At 50.1% G+C, this 17,589-nt stretch overlaps 1 protein-coding gene across 10 annotated transcripts in view; it reads left to right on the top strand.

The window, feature by feature from the left end:
• The window catches only part of RPH3AL (rabphilin 3A like (without C2 domains)), a 97,718-nt gene that overhangs the window by 42,498 nt on the left and 37,631 nt on the right, over window positions 1-17,589 (top strand). For 9 of the 10 annotated variants that reach the window (XM_044993730.1, XM_044993731.1, XM_044993725.1 and 6 more), the window contains one exon: window positions 6,556-6,642. The exons of the other annotated variant lie outside the window; for it this stretch is intronic. In XM_044993730.1, the coding sequence (XP_044849665.1) occupies window positions 6,556-6,642 (87 nt within the window). The remainder of the gene's footprint in view (window positions 1-6,555; window positions 6,643-17,589) is intronic. 10 annotated transcript variants of the gene reach the window in all.

The raw sequence follows: 17,589 nt of genomic DNA, 5'->3' as shown, positions 1-17,589 counted from the left end.
AGGCTTGGAGCAGGGTGGGGAGCAGCATGTCTGTTCAGGGCCCAGCTCAGCCTTGCAAGGAGGCTGAAGGGAGCCGCCCACATTGGCAATATCCCCTCTGGGTAGCAGTGGCTAAAGTGAGGCCTGTGGGGCAGCTGGAGCTGCCCCATGGACCCCAGTCCCACCACCACAAGGGAGGTGGCTCATGGAGCCCACAGCATGCAACCCAGCAGTCCTCTCGGATAAAGATGGAGTAGTGCATGCTGGGACCTGTAGTCTCAAAGGCTGTACCATCCCATTAAGCTGGCTGCTCTGATCACGGGGGAGAGCGCTGGGTGGAGGGACAGTAATCTGTGTGGACCACGTATCTGTACTATGCTAACTGGGTCTGCAGTCTGCAGTATCTCGGGCTCGCGGTAGGCTGGAAAGATGGCCCTGCATCGGGCAGCATCTGGGCACCTGCTGCTGTTGGGTTCTGTGGAGCGAGGGGCTCAGAGTTGTTATTCATGAAGGTCAATGCACATTTACCGCATGTCAGTGCTGAAATCCCCGGAGCCCTGTTCATGTTCACTTTGGTGTCGGCGGCAGAGCTCTCTAGGCAGCACCCGCACTGGTTTGGGATGGGATAACTCGGACCTCTGAGTGTGCTCTGCCACGCTGACCAAACCTAGGGTGTGGCAGTCTGTTTGGGACTGTTACGAAGTGGCTGTGTCCCGGCTGGACGCTCGCCAAGCTGCTGTGCTTGGGACCCACCCGTGAGAGCTGTGTGCTCTTGGTCTTCCTTTGGGCAGGTTCCACGTTCCAACGCTGTCTCTCTGGTCCCACTGGCGCACCCCAGGGCACAGACTTTGTTACCCCTTTACAGAAGTGGGACCTCACAGTCCAGCTGCCCCAGGACCAGTGCAGATCCCCTAAGACACACCAGTAACTTAAGCTCACCCTGTTGCAGAGCTCCGGCCTTGTGGGTGCCCTGGGTTACTGTTCCTCTCTCCAGGGACATGTGATAATTGAAGCACAGGACATGCAGGCTTTGCAGAGGTTTCCAGCACAGTTACCCTTTTCTTTAGACAGCACACAAGCTATGCCAAGTTGTACCCGCATGCCCTCCCCTGCCTCAGTTTCCTCACCACTCCTGAGCATCCTTTGGGATTCAATCAGAGCCCTCTAGGGTGTCCAGGATCCCCCTCCTGTACATGGCTTCTCCCCCAGATGACCACCTTTTGATCACCTGACAAACAAACAGACTAGCTGTTGCTTAGTTACCAGCCCAGCTGGTTCTCTTGTTTTGGCCATCTTCTTTAGCATACCCATTGTATTGCCCTCTTAGATCTAGGCCGAATGTCAGTCGTCCACTCACCCAAACCAGGTGCCACTGCTCTGCCTCCTTAGCACAAGGAGATGAAACAAAAACCTCGTGAAGTCCTAAGACATAAGGAAGGATACAGAGAATTAATAAAATCAGACTGGAATTCAGAAGGTGTACGTAGACTTGATTTCCCAACTGGTCGCAGCGGTGTTGGGGTGAGTGTGTGCAAATATGTGAACCACCAGGCCCAGATTATTTCAGGGAGATCCTCAACTCAGAACATGGGCGGAAGGAAGGAGAGAATCCCCCTAGAAGACGTAACGAAGGAGCCACCTGCACGGTGGAGGTGGTCCCTGAGCTGAGAAGGCCTGGCCCGCATGGACCCTGGGCACAGAGATGGGACAAACTGGGTGGTCTGAGCAACTGCCCTTGATGGAGCAGAGAGCAAAGGTCACTTGGGTAGCTTGGACACAAATCCTGCGTCTCTCTCAGTTCGTAGGGAGGTAAAGAGCAGTCTCCTGTGCACCAGACCTTATTTCCTTCATTTCAAGCGAGGAGAATTACAGGACATGCTGTGCTCCCCACCCTCTTCCCCTGGAAATCCTGTTTTCAGCACATCCACAGCCAGCTAGGTTAGAACCGCAGGGAAACATCCATTTACTGGGGCATTTCTGGTCCCCCTTCCAGTGAGTCCCACATGCTGAGGATGGGGCAGAGGATGACATGAAGTGTCTCTCAGCTTCCCCCACTGAGAAATAGGGTTAATAACGTTACCGTCCCTGCAGGGTGCATGGGTGTGTTGGGAACCCTAAAGCACCTTGTGAGCCTTGCATGGTAGGCCTGTCCAAGGGCAAACTTATTTGTTTTTTTCCAGACGATGATTCCCCGTTAGCCAGGAATTCATGGGACATGGATTGGAAAGTTCAGCTGGAATTCGGGGAAGAACTCTGCTATCTAGTGAATTTCACAACTGCTGTATGATGATAGGAACCTCTTGCTCTGAGGACTCCTGAGGCTTTGAGCACATTGGGTGCCACTTGTTTGAGAACTTATGATTGGTTTCTTTTACTCCCTTTTCAGCAGCGTGGTGGGGGTGGGTAGTGACCAGGCATGATGTACTGCAGACTCGTAAGCCTCAGCAGCTAGAAAGATGCAACATAACTTCATGCTCCCTCCCCTAAGGAGAGCTCAGTCATGTGTTCCATGTTTTGTGCAATAAGCAGTGACTTGGCAGGGGATTCTGGACTTCTGAAGTTCATAATTTTCTTGCTAATGTTGCCATCTCATTGGAATCCCAACACTGTCCACATGTAGTTCAATAACAGGAATTTTGGTAATGAATGCAACATAATGCATACGAAACAGAGCAATGAATACATCTTAAGTGAGTTGCCTCTGCAAAATATAGAGGCTTCCAGCCCTTTGAATCCTGTAGGTTTTCTTGCTCCTACCTTCTGGTTTAGAATTTGAAGTTAAAATAATTTTTCTTTTTCAATATTAAAAAGATTTTTTATTATTTTAGAAATAAATACTACACAACAAGTGTGAAATCAGTGTAGCATTTAAATGCAGAGTCTACATGCAGCACTGACAGCAATTGCACACAGTCTGGTATTCCACGTACTGAGGATGTGTCAGTAATGACTGTTGTAAACATATCATAAACATACACCTGTAATAAATAGGTGAAGAAGAAAGAGTCTGGCATTTCAGCTAATGAATGACAGGTTTGGGGTTTTTTTAAGTGTCTGCAAATCCACGTATCTATTTATGTGAGGCTTTCTTCAGAACCTGACAGTCAGGTTTTGGGGATAAGATTCCAGTTTTCCAGCAAGTCTGAGAAAAACAAAACAAAGCAAAAAACCCGAACCCCCAGTGTGTTAAAATATGGAGTTAAAATTGAATAAAAGTTCTGCAAATCTCCACAAGGGGGAGCATTTGAATGCATTATTCCATGTGGTGTTTTAAACTTGTCAGTGTGTTAAGGCTGAGTTTGAGTCAGTCTTCCCAGAGAGGAGGAGGTTGGGGTTCAGTGAAACGGGCGGCGGGTAATGACGGCACACTCTGCTGCTTGAATCGACTGTCCCTGTCAGTTTATGCAGCAAGCCATTGAGTCCTGACAGCCCCATTCCAAGTGGGGACAGCCGGTTGCTGGTTATTTCGCAGCAGAGGGGTGGAATGAGAGCAGCAGCTCTGTGGAATTGTTTAGTGCTTCCTCCAGCTAATACCCGCCCCCCATGTCGGCTGGCTGGCCGGCCGGCCATGCAGAGCACAGCATACAGGGCACAGTTGTTTGTTCCCTCCATTGTGGGCGGCTCCGGTACCTTGTTCTGGAACCATGGATTTGGAGTTTGGTCTCTTGGGCCCATTCGTCCTCAGCTGACTCTGCCCACACGGGGCTGCATTTGCATGCTGGTTGGGTGATGCTGCTGGAGCGATGCAAGCAGAGCTGCGCCCAGCCTGTATTCTGAGCCATATTGTGAATAGAAGGGGGCTCAGTGAAGAGGGAGAGGTGGCCATGCAGTTTTCATCCAGCTGAAGTGTCAGAGATGCCCTGTCCCAAACTAGCTGGCAGTGAGATCGGATCGTCAGCGTTGTTCCCACCACCTGATGCACTGCAAGGCTCTTTGTCAGCCTCCTGGATATATTTTTATTACTCTGGTATCAGTCGTGGAGTTGGGGTATGCTCTGATTTCCATGTCCACGTGATGATGGGTCCATTAAGAGCCATTCATGGACACCATATTGTGGGAGCCGGAGTTGACATTTGCACAGCTGACCATGCTCTGCAGCCGATGCTTGGGTTGGGGTGAGGGGTTAGGCAATTGGAAATGGAGCAACTACTGCCTGCTCTGCCTTAAGGTTTTGGGGGGTCCATCTCTCCTGTGGGGGCAAGGGGCCTGTTCTGATGTGTGCCCTCAGAGGTGAATGGATGCCAGGCTTTCCAGAGGGTTGTGGTGTGGTGTGGTCACGTCTCCTCTTAGGACCTGCACTTGGACCCCACCCTCTTCACGTAGGCCATTGATCTGGCAGCGGAAGCCAAACTGTATTGTGAAGTGGGAGACGAGAGCTCCATGTCCTTTGCTGAGCTGAGATTCAATGGTGAGAGTGACAGTCACGTGTGATTGAGATTCCAGGCTGTTAGGCTCCATGCAGAGCCCATTTGCTTCCCCCCCAGGAGTGCAGGGAACATCTATGGGGGTCACACGCTCACACAGAGAGAACAGTGATGTGATTCTCCAGAGTCCCTGCCAAACAAATGGTAGAGGGGCAGGGGATTGTCTGTCTGTCTGTTGTGTACGTCTGTGTTAGTAATGCCCTCTCGATGTAATCACCCCGCCCCAGTACAAAGGCTGTGCACCACCTAAGCTCTCAAAATAGGGCGTGAGGAGGATGTCAGCAGAGCCTAAACCTTGTCCGGGCTCCTTGCGCAAGGGTGAATTTCACACGGGGAGAAGAAAACTGCCTTTGTGCAACATCTTCATGAGCCGGAGGTTTGCCCTGTTCAGATTGCGAGCTGCATATCACAGTGCACTGAAATACACGTGGCACTGAGGGCTTGGGTGGCTCATGAGGTAGGAAATGGGACAGGGAGCTGTTCCCCATTACACCAGCTCAGAACCAGAGACTCAGACTGTAGGGCCAGAAGGGGCCATCACGAACTTCTAGCCTGACCTCCTGCATGTCGCAGGCCACAGAACCTCACCCACCTACTCCTGTAATAGAGCCCTAACCTCTGGCTGATGTAAAGACTTCAGGTTACAGAGACTGTACCGTTTACTCTCTGCCAATCTGACCCAGGGGGAAATTCTTTCCCACCCCAAATCTGGTGATCAGTTAGACCTGGAGCGTGTGGGCAAGACCTGGGAAAAGATTCTCTGTAGTAGCTCAGAGCCCTCCCATCTAGTGTCCCATCACCAGCCATTGGAGATATTTGCTTATAGCAGTCACTGGCTTAAAGCCATCCAAGCTTGGTAGGGACTGTCTGACGGCCTGCAGTGTAGTAGTTGCAGATGCTCATTTTTCGTGGGGTATTGTAAACATCCCCTGGGGATTCAGAGACCCAGAGTGATTGCGTCTTGGATGTGGCCGCTCAGTGAGTTGGTGGCAGAGCCAGGGTTAAAGCTCAGGAGCACAGCCTCCGGACTACACTGACCAAAATAGTTGGTCTTTAGGCTTGTACCTGGTGGAACACGTGTCTGCATGCCAAACCCACCAGCATAAGTGGCATCAGTCAGCCCTTTAGCTCAGTTCCAGCAGAGAGGCCAAGAATTGAATGAGACATGGAGACTGAATGTGCATCCCTGGAGCTTGTCCCAGTGGGGCAGAGCAGAGGCATATGTAAAATCCCAACTGGGGGCTTTAATTCCTCTTTGCTGTAAACAAGATTTCACTCTCCTAGGCCCTTGGGTGAGTGGCTTTTGCTGTGATGTCCAAAGAGGCTCAAAGACTCCATCCCATTCATCATTCAAGCTGCACGCGAAGACTGATGTACATCAGCTTTGTTACAGACTATTGGATGAATCAAGCTATAAATGACTTGTTATGCCAGTGGAGACATGGAAGTTCCGTTGTGCAGGAACAGATTCCATAAAATGCTATTCAGGTGTTGTCTCCAGGAAATACACCTGTTTGTATGGTCTGCTCCATTTCCAGGTTAGCAGAGAATCAATAACCGCCCAGCCACTTTCTGAAAGGGACACTGTCAGGTTAAAAATCACATAGGGAGGGTGGGGTTCTTTTACCTGACTTACTCAAATTGAAATAATTTAAAAACTCTAATAGTTTTTCCCTATTTAAATTTTATATTGCAGTGAAAATGGATGAGATCATTTCATTTGTGTTTCTTGTCAGTTTCAGTGCCGCTATGTTTGGGTCTTAGAGTTTGTAGGGAAAATATTACTTCATTTGGGGATCACTTAAAAAAACCCAACAACTTGGGAAATATTTCTGTGGGTCTCAGGTTTTGTTTAAATGTTACACCTGATTCTCTTTCGGCCCTGCTATAAATTAGGAATAACACAACTGGAGGCAGTGGGGCAGATTCTCCTCTCACTGATTCCAGTGTAGATCAGGAGTGACTCCTCTGGGATCACTAGTTACGCTGGTGTAAATGAAAGGAGAAGCAAAATCATTGTTTTTGCAGAACCTAAATTTTGGGGTGAAACTTGCCCCAGCACAGACCCTTTGAAGTGGGGTTGTGAGGAGTCGGAGTGAGGAAGCTATTGACGTTGTCCTGTGTCCTTCTCTTTCTCTCTCCTTATTTTCAGAAAGTCTGCACCAAATGCGGAATTGAAAGTCTCGGGACCCAGAAACGCCCTCTCTGGCTGTGCAAAATCTGCAGTGAACAAAGAGAGGTAAAGAGCCACAAAGGAGAGCGGTGCCTTTCCCCAATGTAAATCTGTGTAAGAAATACATGCCTGGTGCCAGAAACTCATGTGCTGTGCCTCCAAGAGAGGGAGCGGTAGCGTGGGGCTGGACTTGCGATGCTTAGCTTGCTGTCAGGTTAGCCTGGCAGACAGACACTGAGGCGCGAGAGGTCTAGCTTCTGAGGGAGATGGGTGGAGTGGTGGTGGTAGAGCTCTTAATGCTTCCTGTCTGGTGAGTCATTGGTCATAGGGGACAGCTAGCATGGTCTGATGGGTAGAGCACCAGACTGGGAGTCAGGCGATGTGGGTTCTGTTCCCTGCCCTTCCACTGGTTTTCCATAGCCAGTGTAAACAAGACTACCACTTTGCACAGTGCTGGCCCTTGAGTAGCGGTAGAGAAAACCTATCACATAGCTGCAGTGGTATTTGTCCTACCTGTTCCAGAGCAAAAGCACAGTAATTTTCACCTTGGGGCTTCGTGTTGCAGAGTCCTAGGCTGCTTCCATGATTATTTAATGTCTGGCAACCCCCAACTATGGGCCTCACCATTGTCTTCAGATCTGACCCTCTGTCTATCAAGTGCCTGTCACTATGGTATCTAAGCATTTACGCTGTGAAACCCGTGCATTATTCCAGTCCCATTTGAACTCTAAAGCCCAGCCAATGTGTCCCTTCTTTCCACTTGCTTAGCACTCCGGGGTGTCTACACTGCAGTCAGAGGTGTGACTGCAGCACGTGTAGACATACCCAGCTAAGCTATGATCTAGCTAGTTCCAGTAATAGCAGTGAAGCTGCAGCAGGATAGGATAGTCACTCAGATACATACCCAGGCTCCCAGGTGGGCGTGTACAGGCAATCCTGCCGCCCTGGCTGCTATGGTTATTTGAGCTAGCTGGATTGAAACTAGCCTAGCTGTGTCTATTTGTGCAGAAGTCGCACATCTCTTTGCAGTATAGACATCCACTTAGTTGCTGACGCTTACATGGCAGTTTCAGAAGCATCAAACTGCATCTAGTTCTTGGGGGATCTTCGCCCCAGCCACCACTAGAATCTGTTTGGCTCTGAGTGAGGCGTTTGGGGTGCAAAGTCTCTGCCGACAGCTCTTCCAGAGGTTGCCTTGTTTGCACAGATCAGAACAGGGCCTCCTAAACTGCAACAACTAACCCCCAAAAGTGTAGATGGAAACTTTGAAACATGGAGCTGTGTCCGATAGGCGAAGATGCCCCAGTGTGGCAAATTGCAGAACTAACTGGGCCCAAGAAAACCCTTTTCGCAGTCATTTGGCTGCTGCGAAATTCTGTGTACCTAGATTTGAAATGAAAAGTGGTTTCTGTGCGGTTGTAATTGGCGAGCTCACATTTAGCTCCTGCTACGTGTCCGTGGGTGCCTTGTGTGTATAATTCTGGGTTCACAACAGGAAGGCCGTGCTGGGTGATGAGCCTCTAGTGATCTCCAGGGAGGTAATTCTCAAGCTAGTGAGTCATCCACATGTTCTGTAGCCCAGACTTAGGTGCAGGTTTGTAACGTACGGCAAGGCACGCTTTGTGTTCTGCAGGGAGCCGGGGGCTGGAGCTGAACTGAAATCGGTCTCTGGCTTTACTTTCTCTCTTTCTTGTGCAATATCTTTTCCCATCTCGGTTTAATTGCCTTTTTAAAAATTCTTTATATAAAAATAATAAAAGCCGTGATCACTAGACAGAAAAGAACATTAAAATGTCCAGTAATAAGTGTTGTGTGCCCAGCATGCCAGGTGACCATAACCTTCAGAGCTTTTTCTGTAGCTGAAACCACAGCTCCAACCAAAGTGCTTCTCTGTCTAATGAAAACTGATGAAACCTTTCTTCTTAGACCAGCAGTAAAATAGCCTTATCTTTTCTTCTCTCTCTCCCTCCCTTCCCCCCCTCCAGAATTCTGTCTCTTCGGTTTCTTTTCGTGTTGCTCGCCAGTGAAAAGTACTGGCTTGGGCAACCTTGGACAGCAAAGTGCCGGAACAGATAGTGACGCAGCAAAGAGCACTGGAGGGGGACTCAGGAGCTCCGGGTTCTATTCCCAGTGCTGCTGCTGGGTGAGCTCTGGCAAATCACAGCACTGTTCTGTGCCTCAGTTTCCCCATCTGTAAAATGGGGACGATGATACTGACCTTTGTAAGGCGTTTTGAGATCTACGGATGAAAAGTGCCTTGGGCTACCAACCCATTTTGCGATATTCCTCCCCTGCCTCAAAAAGCAAAGCAATTAGGGAAAAAACTAATGCCCAGAAAATAAGTCATTCCTCACTGCTTTATTGGGACTTCAGTGAGAGTGGTGCTGTGGCAAGCAGGCTCCTGCAGTTGGCAGTGCTGGGGTTGTGCCTAGCATGTGCAATGCTGGAGCCAGTCATAGAAGGTGGCTCAGGGGCTGTGATATCATTGAGCTGAGAGCTACAACAGCAGTGAATCTCTACAGTCCCCTGGTGTGGTAGGGAACAATAGATCCCCTGTTTGACAAGTTGGGAGCAGGCAAAGAACTTAAGGCAGCTTCGGCAATGCACTTAAGCATGTGCTTATCTCACTGAGTCAGCTGGACTTAAGCACGTGTTTAACTTTAACCTCATGCTTAAGTGTTTGCTGCATTGGGACTTAGTTGACTTGCCGAAGGCCCTGGAGAGTTGGTCTCAGAAGTGCGATCAGAACTCCTGGCTTCTAGTCCTGTGCTCAGACCACTCCCCATTCAATTCCCAGGTTAGCAGACCCAAGGGTGGGTGGCCTGTAATTATTACACCACTCTGTGGCATTCAGGAGATGTGCCCCCAGCAGACACAGTCCATATGTGATGCCTTCAGCAAGCTGGCCGGCTCTCGGCACCTCATCAACACTCTGGTGTTAGCCAGTGATTTTCTGAGCCACGGCTCCGGCTATCTGTGCATGATATTTATGGAGCACTTAACCTCGTGCTGTGCTGACAAGTGAGGGGGGAAGGAATTTGGATCCACTGTGAGGGGAACCTTTATGGACTAAATAGTACAGAAGCCGAGTTACTGAATCTTATAAACCTGGGCTCTTCTCCCTGCCAAACAAAATTTCCCTTTAGCAGCCTCTGTGTGCAGAGTGAGGGAGTCTCCGTTAATTGCCATGTGCTTCCATGCTCTGGATGCTGCCGGTGTCATTGTCCATGTGGCGCAGGTGTCCATCACAACAGTACCTGAGTGTGCCCTCCCCAGCCTCAGACAGAGCCACCGCCCAGTACTGGCCATGTAGGGAGGGATCTTGCACACACCCAGTGACTGGTAGGGCTGCAGCTCAGCTGAGTCCCTTCCGCAGGCTTGGGCATCTGCTCCCTCCTTTCCAGTCCCCAGGAGTTCCTCACTGGGGGCTGCTGGTCTCCACTTCCAACCCTAGTTCCCAGTGGTGGGAAAATGCCGGCACAAGCAAAGCCTGTGGTTCAAAGCAGGGCCGTGTTGAATCACGTGCTTAACTTACAGCATTCCCGGAAATCCCAGGGCGAGTTGAGCACGTTTAACTACTTGCCCAAAGTGGAGACGCTTTCCTGACTCGGGGCTGAGCTCTGGAGCAGCCGCATAGCCTATTGATGGCAGTCTGACCCAGGCACTGCGTAAATCACTGTGATCTTGTATAAAGCCCAGTCCTGGCTGTAAGTGACAGCAGGACAAAACCTTAACTCCAGGCATTCTAAATGTTCCCCTTCCTGCTTTTCTCCCTCTGCTGCCCCGCCATTAAAAGCCCATTAGTGCATTAGGCTGGAGTGGTGGGTTGCAGAGAAAATACATTCTTTTACCATTGTTGTTCCCTTTTAGAAATGCACGATGATTGCTGTGTGTATCTGCGCAGAGGAGGGGACTTTCAGTCATTGCTTGCTTAGCAGCGTTCTGTTCCCAAGGCGTTTTTGTGTGTTCTGCAGCTCGAGAGACGCACACCATTTACCCCGAGTTCTGTTCTCTGAGCAGTCGGTTATTTATGTAGGTGGGATTGGGAGGTGTGATGGCATGTGCCTCTCTGCCGCTGGGCTTGGGAGTGCGGCATCTATCAGCCTGTGATGACGGAAAATGCCCTTGTTTTAAATCTCTTGTGGAACATCTGGGAGCGTAAGATATACAGAGTGGGCTGCAGTATGGCCCTCAAGGAAAATGCTTCCTTGAGAAAACAATGAGCCTCTGCACTTTTATGCCAATCCCTTCAACCAAGTGCTTTCCCAGCATCAATCGGTGTCCACTCTCAGCCCCCCACCGCCTGGCAAAGTGGGCAAGTTCTGTCAGCCCATTTTACAGACATGTGTCCTCAAGAGACTAAACTGTTGTGTGTGCCCCCGGCAGAGAACAGGAGAGACTGAGATGGCACCGATGCCCCTGCAATGGCAAGAAATCGATTAGGTGGGCTATGCCCAGTCGATCCCGGCAGATGACCCATGCCCCATTCTGCAGAGGAAAGGGAATACACCCCCCCCGCCCCGTGTCCGTGCCAATCTGATCCAGGGGAATAGTCCTTCCAAAGGGATCAGTAGCAAGGCTGGGACGGAAGCCTGCTGCTGGGCAAGTGATAACATGGGCGGGCGTTCTTAGCCATCTGCCTAATGAACGGTGAGGGATTGGAGGGCTCAGGTGACAAAGGCAGGTTTTTGCTTCCAGGTCATTCTAAAGCTGCTTCCTTTCCTAATGGCTAGTGCCCAACATAGCACCATCTTCCCTTGGCACCACATCTCCCTCCCTGCTCAGCCCATTGAGAATCCTGCAGCTTTCTTGACATGTGCTTGGAAACTGGTTGCTTTTAAACAAAAGTTGCTGGCCCAGTAAGGACCTGAAGCTTAGTTTTGTTTATTAGCAGCATGTGGTGGTTTGTCAGCTGAGTGTTTGTTTTGGGGGTGTGGAGGTGTGTTAATTTAACGCATGTGGCACAGCAGTGCATTGCTTCCTATGTGTACAACATTGGAGCTTTCACACCTGTTGCCTGTGTCACGGTTCACCAAGGCAGGTCTGTAAATCCTTAGGATTCAGTGGGTGAAGGAGACCCAGGGGGCTGCACATTCAGCCCTGCTTTTGATCCGCCTATGAACAGTGGCTCTGGAATAGGAGCATTAACATGACCTTTCATGCACCCATGGTGTTTGAAGGCCAGAGCTATGGAATTAGCAGTGGGTCCAAAACTGTATTCCAGATGGATGCTTGCCAGTGCACAGAGGTGGGTTCCATAGAAGGCTTTTTGCTGTAACTGAGCAGCAGGCACTGAGAAGTTAATGGAAATGGAAGCTTTGCTCTCTGCTGCTGATTGCTTCCAAGATAATACATGGAAGTGTCCAAATTATCCATCCAGAAAGCCAGCGGTGCCTTCTTGGGTGCATGTCCTCACTACACCTGTGGCGTAGCGCAGGCAAATAGTTTCCTGTAAACCATCACCTGGTCCCAGACATGCCATAGTAACACAGAGGAGAATGGCTCTCGTGGCCCAGCGGTGGGCATGGTATTTCGGCAGTGGTGCAGCAGGAGCGTGATTTTGACTGTGCAGCTCTGCACTTTGAGTCTGCCTCAGAGCCGCGAGAAGTAGTACTGGGGCTCGTGTGCACCCACGATGGTTTGCCTCACCAAGTGCTAGTACTGGATCCCTGCCCTTGAATTAGCAGCCAGGTGATAGGGTGAGCCACTGGGAATGCCCTCGCAGAAGCGGGTGGGCGGGCACGGAGGCTGGGGAGGAGGGGGACACTTTGTGGGTCGGGACATGTGGGAGGGACAGCAGCAGACTGGGAGTCGGTGCCCCCGGTTCTGTTCCCCGTCCTGCTGCTGACTCGTTGGGTCACCTCACAGTAAGTCACTTGGTCCTGGGCATTACTGGAATCACACTCGGAGGACAGTTTACCTCAAGTCAAATCATCTGAACTAAGAAGCTTGAGGCTCCCCTGGCTGCCTGGAAAACGTCCCTGTTCTGTCAGAACAAGCCTGCTCTGGCTGGCTGCTGGAATGGAGAAGCAAAACAGGTTCATTCTGTCTCTAACTCTGCTGATTCGGCCTAGAGAGCATCCCCCAGCTCCGCTGAGGAGGCCGGGTAGTTCTGCAGTGGTACCTGTTCTGTCTCACTATCTCCCTCCCTCCCTTAGCACTCTGGAGCCATTCACAGTGCAGGCGAGATGGGATCTGTGCTGCCACAACTGCAGTTAACTCCCCAATGGGCCTGGACCAAAAACAAGGCCCAAATAACAAAGGCTGGTATTTACATTGAGGTGTTCCCGACTCCCCATGGCCCCTTTGGAAATCTCAGACACAGTTGTTCAGAGTCCTCATTGCTCTGTTTCCTTGAAGCCTCTGCTGAGCAGGCTGCTTTGAATAGCAATAAGGAATAAGTTCCTCTGACCCAGTGTCTTATTTCTGGAGAGCTGCAGTGATTAATGGATTCTGCCTGCGGCTGATGCACTGGTGCGCCAGCCATCCAGAAGCAAAACACCATGTTCAGCAGTGCTTATTTTACTAAGTGTTGTGTGCAGAAATAACACGCGTGCACGCACCCACCCATGAGTGAAAGTGCTGCAGTGCTGCTGAACAATAACATGGGCAGGTAAACTAGATGGAGCCTGGATACAGTTGCTGACAAAAGATTAGCTGTGAAATTCCCGTTCCCACCCTGCAGTATACAGAGAGGGGTTGTGTCCCTGGCTGTGAAATGCGGTTGATCTGATCTGCATTAGGCTAGGACTGTTCTCTGGGTGACAGACAAGCAGCCCCAGCGGTTCCACTGCCCCCCTTCCTGGTGGTGTTTACTGTAGCTTAACACTTGTGATAAAGGCACTCTTCTTTCTGGGCAGGTTTTCCTAACAGATGCATCCAAGGCTACAGATGGATTTAAAGTGGGACCTGGATGATGTGTACAGCCCACAGTGCCATCTGTAGCAATGCAGGCTCAGATAAAGGCAATCCAATCTCATGCTCCAGAGGCCAAGCTCATCACTGTGGGGATTCGGAAGCAAGTCTTACCCTGCACCCCTGCACCATGTGCAGCATCACAGAACTGGCAAGGAGCATTAGCCAGAGTTACATCTAACCTGCTTTAGGTTAGAGGGCTTTAATCAGGGCATTTGTGGCAGTAAGTGTGGTTCCCAGAAGCCTGAGCTGTGACAACTCAAGTTGCCTGCAGTCTGGAGGCCGTCCTCCATTGCTGGAAGACAGTTTGGTGTAAGAATGAAAATCTTTGCCTTGTGATTCCTTGTACCCACAGTTCTGTGGGTCTCATGATTTCCCACCCGGGGCAGGGCTGGGGCTGTCTATCAACTGGCATGAAATACCCATCTTGATGTGTGGGGGAGAGGCTACCCCAACTTGCCACGGTGCCTTTCCATGCCCATCCTGGTGGGCGAACAGCCTTCCTTCCTGTTATTTTTCGGAGTCCCTGTATGACCCATTAGCGCTGTAGTTTGGCTGGCTTTGACTGATCCTGCCAGGTTCTACCAAGCGCCGTCCTGAATTACCACTTACTTTATATCTATATATATTTATATATCAATAATTAGTGATGCTATCATCATAATTAAAATCCTCTTGGAAGCGTTCATGCACATTTACATCTGAATTGACACAGCCACATTCGTAGCGATAACGAAAACAACTTAAGTGGGGGCAGAGGGAAATAATTTAAAAAAAACCCCAACCATTCAGTCCCAAAGAGAATGAAACACCATCAGGAACCTAACAAAAGCTCCATTATGCCTTCATCAACCCCCTCTGGTTTTTTTTACCTCCCTTTGCTAAATGACGTTTTCAAGGCTGGCTGCATCTCTTGGTTTATCTCAATAAACTACACATAAGCGGAAGATTGCTGTTCTGGAAGAACACATTTCACCTCCTCCCAGGCTCATTATAAATGGCCAAAGCCGAAGGTTATGCCTTTCCCGCGGTGGTGTTTGGCAAAATACCCCGCTGCCAGAAGAGCGTTTATTTTGGGTGACTCTGAATCCAATTCAAGTGCCATGCACCTGTTTGTATTTCAAAGAGTTCCCCAATAGCAAGATGCTATTTTGGGGACTGAGAGTGAATGTATAGAATTAAAATAACATCCTCCCTCACAGACCCACGACAGAAAGGAGGCCTGAGGAGGGTGCAATGCAGAATAACTGAAGCCCAGCACCCACCGCACTGTAGCAAGTGCTCAGATCAGAGGCACAATTGATTTTGCTATTCAGTAAGCGATGGCAGGATGGCGGTTTCGCTGCCCTTCAATTTGCTTTGTCCTCCAATGCCTAAGGTAGGAGTAAAGACAGCTGGGTGTAAATAATGGAATTGGAAATCTCTGTTACGGAAAAGCAGATGAAGGCAAACAATGAAACTAAAGAGCGCTTGCTTGTGTAGCTTATCATCCTGGTGCCGGGCCGTAAGGTTGGATTGAAATGAGTGTGTAGGCACATCCCACACGCGGGCATCAATAATAAATTTATCCCAGTGCAGTGTAATACAAGAGCTAGCATTTACATAAGGCTTTGCATCTTCAGAGAGCACCACAGATGCTAATTAAGAAACCACTGCCATCTTTGTTCTATGCATAAGGAAATTGAGGCCAGAAGGCCCAGAGACGCTCAAGGCCAGCAAAGGAATCTGCATAAGAGCTGGGACTAGAACGCAGGTGTTGCTGCCTTCCTTGGAGTAGAAGAATGTTAGGTACAGACACACCCTCTTCTAGTGCAGCTTGGTCCCTCCTCCCCGTCCCCAGGGTGATTGTGCTGTACCAGGCAGTGCACTCTAACAGGAGATGGCCTGTCTGGAAGCCTGGCTCTTCCTCTTCACCGCCTGACAAACCCCTGTACTGGCACTGGTGGGTACTGCAGGTGGCCTTTGGAAGGCTGCATCAGCAGGGTGCAGCTTGGCTGTCCCAGCAACTCTGTGCTCCCTGGCTGGAGCAGCTGCCGAGACCAGGAGCCAAGGATTCCTCTTTGGGTTGTGTGGTGAAGTAATAAAGAATGCAGGAATAAGACACAGTGACTTGTTAGTGAAGGCAGCCTCCAGCTGCTATGATAGTCCAGACAGGACAGTAAGGAGTGCATCCCTCTGCTAGTTCAGGGGCACTTGAATCTTTTCTTTACACATGAAGGGTGGGGGCTGATGGAGCTCAGCCCCCTGTTGCTATGACGATGATGGATATCAGCCATACTGCACCATCTACCAGGAAAAATTAGGACCAGGCGACCTTGATCAACCTGTCCCAAGCAAGTTGGTATGGTTACCAGTCCTTTTGCACTGCCCCATGTGCCAATAGGCTGATGATGAGGACGGGTAGCAGTCCTATTGTACCATCAGCCACCCATGGCGGGGTGGGAGAAAGGATGTTGTTGTTGAGTGCTGCACCATCCCGTCTATCTGCAGCATTCAGTAAAGATAGGGTGACATGTAAAAGAGTCAAGACAGGATTGTTTTCCCTTTCACTTCTGGGGGTGGGGGGGGGGTGCGTAAATTGCCTAGCTATGCCCTGACCCACCGCGGACACTGTTTTTGACCCTAGAAGCATTTGGAGCTCAGCCAAGAATGCAAATGCTTTTCAGAGACTGCAGGAACTGTGGGATAGCTTGAGTCCTCCAGTCCATGAGCGTCCATTTGATTCTTTGGCTTTCCGTTACGCTTCCCACGCAGCAGTGCGCTGAGTCCCTGCTATGGCGTCTGTCTGGAGATATTTAAAAAATGATTTTGAATTTCGTCTTCTGTAACGGAGCGCTGATAGAACAGTTTTGCCTGCCCTTACAGCGATCACGTCCGCATCGTCCATGCTGGAACTCTTTCTTTATTTTGATTTTTAACTGCATCACCACCCGTGCTGATCGGAGCTCCACGCTGGGCAAACAGGAAATATTCAAAAGTTCGCGGGGCTTTTCCTGTCTACCTGGCCACTGCATCCGAGTTCAGATTGCTGTCCAGAGCGGTCAGTGGTGCACTGTGGGATACCGCCCGGAGGCCAATACCGTCGATCAGCGGCCACACTAACCCTAATCCGATATGGTAATACCGATACTAGCGCTACTCCTCTCGTTAGGGAGGAGTACAGAAACCGGTTTAAAGAGCCATTAAAATCGATATAAGGTGCCTCCTAGTGTGGACGGTTGTGGCGTTAAATCGGTTTTACGCTCCTAAAACCGGTTTAATCGCGTAGTGTAGACCAGGCTTTTGTCCCTTCCCCACCACATAGGAATCTAGTGCCAGTTGTTCTGTTCCAACAGAGGAAGGGAGTGGTGCTGGCCTTGGGATACCAGGGTGGAGAGTCATTGCCCCTGGCTTTGAGTGGATCCCCACCACATGGTCCTGCTGTCGTAGCAGTCTAGGTAATCACACTCCATCTCTGGACAGTTCTGTGTAATGTGCCTGGGCTGGGCATACCCATGGCTTCCCTTCTGCAGGCACAGCCTGACCCAATCACACCCTTCTCTCCCCTCTTTTCTTGCTTTCTTCCAGCCCTTTGCAGGTCCAGGTGTAGCACCCCAGCCCCCTTGAATTGGCTGGGTTGGGATTGCTTCCCCACCTCGAGTCGCTTCCGAGTTTCCCAACTGAGGCTAAATTGACTTGGATAAAATAGATGTTTGTCTCCAAGCACCTGGTTGCAACTCTCCTCCTCTAACGTGAGCAAGGATTTGATGCAACTGCAGTGGGAACAGCAGCAGAGCTATAAAATCACAATCAATGTTCTGGGCTTATCGCAGATATGGCTGTTTAAATCGTTTTCCATAATGAACAGCTGAATCTGCTGTCCAATATTTTAATTGGTTTAGGATGAATCTCCCCCGAGGCAGATCTACCCGAGCCCGGATAGGACCAGTGTTGTTGTTCAACATCAGCTTCATCCTTAGTGCGTCTGCCCACAGAAACACAAAGCTGTTTCTCTTACAATACTGTGGCCCACAAACAAAGTCTGAGAGTTCAGGGGCAGGGAGATAGAGCAGCCCAGAGGATAGTGAACTGGACTGGAGGCAGGCAGCCTGGGTTCTG

Source organism: Mauremys mutica, chromosome 19, assembly GCF_020497125.1.
Source record: "Mauremys mutica isolate MM-2020 ecotype Southern chromosome 19, ASM2049712v1, whole genome shotgun sequence".
NCBI classification, from domain to species: domain Eukaryota; kingdom Metazoa; phylum Chordata; order Testudines; family Geoemydidae; genus Mauremys; species Mauremys mutica.
This window is presented reverse-complemented; position numbering and strand designations above follow the sequence as displayed.